At 45.5% G+C, this 5,963-nt stretch overlaps 1 protein-coding gene across 8 annotated transcripts in view; it reads left to right on the forward strand.

Moving 5' to 3' along the window:
- The first annotated feature begins 495 nt into the window (after nt 1-495).
- Nucleotides 496-5,963, forward strand: part of mecom (MDS1 and EVI1 complex locus) — a 176,215-nt gene continuing 170,747 nt past the window's right edge. For all 8 annotated transcript variants that reach the window (XM_062552774.1, XM_062552775.1, XM_062552778.1 and 5 more), the window contains exon 1: nt 496-989. In XM_062552774.1, the coding sequence (XP_062408758.1) occupies nt 953-989 (37 nt within the window). In that variant the 5' untranslated portion in view covers nt 496-952. The remainder of the gene's footprint in view (nt 990-5,963) is intronic.

The raw sequence follows: 5,963 nt of genomic DNA on the forward strand, positions 1-5,963 counted from the left end.
GCCAAGGTTTATTTTAACGCTTTGCTGGACATTTTGTCGCACGCTTTCGCGGGCAGACAGAGGCATCACCCAGCCGTGACTCATCCATCAAGCGTTTTCCCCATGAAGCACTTTTTCCCACCTCCGATTATCACACCTTATTAGTGCGCCGTTTTAAACGCCGAGAGATCATTTATTAGGGTCCGGGGACATTTCTGGGGATTGCAATTTAGCCCGCGAGTAATGGAGCCTCCGCGTGCCGCATGGCAGTGGGCATTAATTCGGGGTTGCTACTTAACAGATTAATAATTGTCACCGCTGCCAAAAAGAGAAAAGTAAAAAAAAAAAAAAAAACAGAAAAAAATCCTTTCGGCTCTGACTGCACACGCGCCGGGGAGGGAAGAGAGAGAGAGGTGCATGAGGGGGGTGTGCACTTTCAGATTTCATTCAATCGGGATTATTCATAATGATGGTCAAATCACAATTAAAATGTATAAAACTTTAATAAAAACGGATTTTTTTTTACATTTGGTTGGTTTGCCCGAACAGTGATTAATGCGTTTCAATTGAAATGGCTGAAAGTCCGGCGTGAGAGCGCTCCATTATAATTAATGTCTTCGGTGTGCTCGTGGACCGGGTCGCGGACGGCTCAGATTCGCGCTCAGTGATCTTTGAAGATCTGACACTGAAAATAGGGATCTTGCCGCGATTGCCATCTGACAAGATCAGAATAGCAAGTGTGATAAATCGGTGCAAACTTTTTTGGCGGCGCCTGCCAGTTTGAGAAGGGGGGGCTGTGCGCATGTGCGAAGGTGTCCAAACTGACAATGCTGGAGAGATAGCGAGTCCGGATTGAGAATCAGAGAGTAAAGAAGGACATAGGAGAAAAAAAAACAAAAGGAGAAAAAAAGATCCAAGAAGAAAAAAATAACATACTCAAACAAACCAACCCTGCGCCGAAAGAGCCGGCACCATGAGGTCCAAAGGCAGGGCTCGGAAGCTGGCCACGGGTAGGTCCAAATATCCCCTTTCTTTTCCATTTTCAATCTGCCATCTTGTGCATGTGGGTCTCGAATCTAGGCACTGTCGGCACTTAAAAGGCAACAACCTACGCTCTTTGGGGTGCTGTCAGCGGTAACTTGCCTGCCGTGTAGCGCTACTTTAAAGCATTGTTGAAACAAGTCTGAATCGGGCTTTCGGACTACTGCCGTATGTTACGTTGCGGCGTGAGGCAAAGTCACGCACACACACTCACGCACGCTTACAATCACTCACTCTCTCACTCTCTCACTCACTCACCCAGTCTCATACAGGCACGCATAGAGAATTTCTAAGCACTTTTATTGAGCCACGCAAATGATACAAACTTGCACTGACAGTGGCAGAAAGTTGTCGGCAGTTCTTGCAGTTTACCAGCACTTGAGTTTCTGGCGAGCTCGTTCGCCCTGCGAAGCTCTGTCCGGTTTCGCGAACGTAGTTTCCAGTGGCTCCAGGAGTAGGCTATAGAGTCATTCCAATTTGCGACGGTAATATTGGCAGGTTTGGCGTGAAATTGACAACGGAGACCTAACAAGACTACACAAAGCCAAGTCTCAATATAAACATGCAGCTTGCCGCTGACGTTCACGAGGATAACTGTCAAACACCCTCGAGCTCAGAACGAATTGCCACATTGGAGTGAATTTTCAAAGTGTAGCCTAAACAAATCACGCGTTTGCCTCCGTGTTATCTTTACACTGCGTTATTACATCTGTTTTAATTTCTCTCTCTTTAAATCAAATTTAAACATCACTGCTGACGTGCAACAAGTGAGTTAATCTGGTCACAGACCACACGAAATCACTGTGCCCTAGAGAGAAATGTTTGATTTGTTTGTTTGTGTGCTCGTGTGTGCATGTGTGCGTGTGTGCGTGTGTGCGTGTGTGTGTGTGTGTGTGTGTGTGCGTGTGTGTGTGTGTGATATTATTACAGGCAGTGAGCGGTAATCAGGACTTCTTGATGCAGCTTTGCCTCAAGCTATCTACTGTGTGTTATTTCACATCGAGGCTTGTGTTTTTCTCATGCCATGCCACGCCAATCTAGGCCGATTTGAACATCAAGTCCTGACAAATAAGTTTTTATTTTCCTTCCACTGGTAATGCTTGTATCAAATTAATTATGCTCAGGTCTGCAAGCCATTCGTCCCCCATTGGCGCGCCACAGGCGAGCTACTCGCAGTGATTTGGGGTAATTCTCCTCTCCAGCCATTTGCTCCAGTAAAGTTTCTTATTGTGGTTTCCGCCAATCTGAGTAAACATATGACAATATAAGTTCCTATTCCATCTTTCTCCAAGACTAGTTATACGCTCCCCAAGACCAGTTATAGCTGATTTTGATGCATGTCCATTTACATGCGTGAAAAATATTGTTCTGTTTATTTTTGCGTGCTTTAATTCCGACTTTAAATCTTTAAATCTCTCATCACCCATTCTTTGTGATTCATGGACAATAAAATAAAATATATAGGCTACTGAAGACAATTTTCTACAGTTGCTAAATTGTCACACTGGTTAATGGGTCATGTTGGTTGATTCATCAAGACATCAGTTATTCCCATATGTTGTTTTTAATAAGAAGAATCCCATGGCAAATGAGTTTGAAGAAGTTTGTGTGTGTGTGTGTGTGTGTGTGTGTGTGTGTGTGTGTGTGTGTGTGTGTGTGTGTGTGTCGGAAGGGAGGAAGGCTGCGTGTCAGGTATGGGATGAAACTGTCGAGTAGCCTAGTCTACCTGTCGAGCTGTCAAGTGACCTCAGTCAAAGTCTGTGCGTAAATAAACTGCTTTTAAAAAAATATCTATGTTATCTGTCTGTTGGTTGCTGTCTTTCACACAATACCCACAGAGAGACAGAGAGAGAGAAAGAGAGAGTGTAACAAAACTATTCTTATGCCATGCACATTGATTCAAATATTCACACTTAACTAGTTTCCGGCTCGGCCAAAGATCAAACGGTAAGCACGATTATTTTGTAAAACAACTTCCCAAACCCAAAGGAAGGGAGCATTTATTACACAACGCCACTAAAGCCATCTTTATTGGTGCTTACTTCAACTGACGCTCTCCTTCTTAGGCCTATTTTGCTGCTGTGATTTGAAGTGACCACGTTTGTCGACGTAAGGCTGATCTAATGGATGTTTTAATACGTGGAGGCTACCTGGATAAGCTGAAAATAGAGCATCTGTCGTATGTCTCTATTGACTATAATAGATGCTCACTCTTTTAAAAAGGGTTCTTGGTTTGCTATATAGAACTACGCAGGCTTTAAAGATCACTTTGGTGTTCATTTGATGTACTATTCAAAATGGTTTAAAGAACCATTTAGGGGGTGCCATATACAGTATAAAGCATGCAATAGAACCATTTTTGGTTCTATAGCACCTTTTTTCTAAGAGTGACATGTGTGGGTTATATGTCCCCAAAAACGTAGCCCTAATATTCATGTTTCATCAGTTTACCTTGCCATGATTGATCCCTGACGATGGAAATAGCAATAGTCTCTTAGCAGTGTGCAGTCTCGGATGGGTCTGTTGAGGTGGTGCAAAGGATATTGGGAAGAAGGCTCCGGTGGTCGGCCTCGACCATGTTGTGCGTCGTGTGGTCCCTCTGGCCTTTTTGTTACTCTGTGCTCGGTCTCTCCCTAAACCGCAGCGCCCGGGGCCGGCTGCAGCAGCCTTGTGTCGGTCTGGCCACAATGCCAAGTGCGCACACAATAGAGTCATGCACAGGCCACGGGTGAATGACTTGATATGCATATTTTTCAATTATGGCGCTAATTTGGCTAATACCACTGCGAATATATATACCAGATAGAGGGGGGGGGGGGGGGTGGGGGGGGGGGGGGGGGGGCGGTAGAAAGAGAATGAGGGAATGTTTCCTCCTCGGCGAAATATTAACTGTAGTCCAAAAAAGAGGTTTAGGATTCCCTATCCTCGCCATCACGTACCGCTAAAAATAAAATCAGAGGGAAAAGTCACGGCAAGGAATTGGCCAGGGCCTCACCGCCCCTCCGGGCTGAACTCACAGTCATTACTTAGGCTGGTCTCTAAGAATGTGGATAATTTGAGGCGTATTTAAAGATTATTATTTACCCTAGATGCAAGGAGAAGATTTCTACCTATTAACTGAATAGGAGAGAATGTTCCGGACGTTCTCTTGAGACCCGCTCAGCTCTGGCGGTGCGCCAGGCACTGCACAATGTCAACATTGAATATTCAAATTCCCAGACTCCTCATAACAGCATGCCTCCCTGCCTGCCGGTAAACGCGTTCAGTGTCGCCGCCGGTGCGCGAGAGGGTATAAAGAGACGCAAGCTACGCGAGCTGCGGCCTCATTCCAGTAGCCCGTATTTCTGTTGAGCTCGTGTGAGGTGATGTGTGAAAGGCAGCACGACGATAAAAGGCAGTCTGCAGATTGGAGAGGTGGTAGAAGGTGGTTCCAAAGTTGTCTGTCTGTGTGTCCGAGTTGTGTTGGGCGGGGGGGTTAGTCAGTCAGATATGCATTGTTACTCTGTCAGAGTTCACTTCAGTAATGGTACGTTGGATGCCAATCATAATCAGGATTGAGTTTTACACCATGTGATATCTTTTTATACTGGCCCTTATTTTGTTTACTTATGTGCCCAGAACGGGCCCATGCATGCCAACATCCTGACTTGACGACTAAAGACATTCAAATAATTCAACGTGACCAAGAGAAAGTATGAGGAGCCATTGCGCAGAAACCAATACGACTCAAGTGTGTCAAGAATGAAGGAAAGGTTGTCTTAGGAGCACACAGATAAGGGTATGAATGATTAATCAATAACTCGAGTGAATACTCGCATGGATATTCAAAAAGCAGGTTTTGAGCAATTCGATGCAGTTCTCTCCTATACAGAAGGAGCGAAAAGTTGTAGAATTTAGCGGTGTAAAGAACCACTGTCCGTGTCTGAGTGTTATTCCTCTTCATTTGTTCATAAAAGTATGCTCCTGCAGCCAAAATCGGATAATTGTCCTAAGCATTAAAACGAAGCATTGTTAGCCAACAGTATACGTTATTTGTTCTGCATGTCGACCAAATCATTCTCTACAGAAAAGCGTGGCTGCTCTTCTTTTTCTATACGAGTAGTGCCCTTGATGGATTTAAACCAAAAGAACTATTATAAAGATGCATGGACACCCAGCAAATCTGTAGCAACGCTTGAGCGCCCATAAGCTATAATAGTTTTATCAGTTTCATGCCGTGTCTTTGTTTTGACTTTGATTTAACTCGATTTCAATGCAAAGTGTCCAAACAACGAAACATCAGCGCGACAAAGGCAAAGAAAGCAACAGCTTCGCTGCGCAACAATGCCACCTTCCGCGTGAGTGAAGCGTGTGTGAAAGACGCTCGCTTGTGCCCCCGTGCGCATTCACACTTCCCTCGCGAGCTGGGGCTCGGTCCTCGAGCCCCCGGTTCCCCGACGCCAGGCGAGCGAGCAAGCGCGCTCCCGTGCGCATTGTTCAATGGGCCATGCATCTCGCGTTTGTCTGCCCCTGGCTCATTATCCACCCTATTCAAAACGGGGTTAATGGATCGGGCCATTTAAAAGGTGAGAGAGGGAAGAAGGAGAGAGGGAGGGAGAGAGAGAGAGAGAGAGAGAGAGAGAGAGAGAGAGAGAGAGAGAGAGAGAGAGAGAGAGAGAGAGAGAGAGAGACCGTAAGACCATTAAACGCCCGTTGAGCCCAGGGGAAGTCCCGTTGAGGCGGTGCATTCTCTCCATTCGTTCCCCTCTCCAACTCCTACCGCTCCCAGAGTTCGGTAAACAAATGTTCCGTATCTCCCCGGCCAGTGAACCGCATCGGGTCCGAATATTTCACTGGCACATTGAGGGGAGAAAAATATATTTACATTATCTCCACTCTGCAGCTTGTGAAATGTAGAAAGTTACAATGTGCCGTCTCTAAATTCTTTACACACGGACAAATAT

The sequence above is a fragment of the Sardina pilchardus genome, chromosome 13 (assembly GCF_963854185.1).
Source record: "Sardina pilchardus chromosome 13, fSarPil1.1, whole genome shotgun sequence".
NCBI lineage: Eukaryota > Metazoa > Chordata > Actinopteri > Clupeiformes > Clupeidae > Sardina > Sardina pilchardus.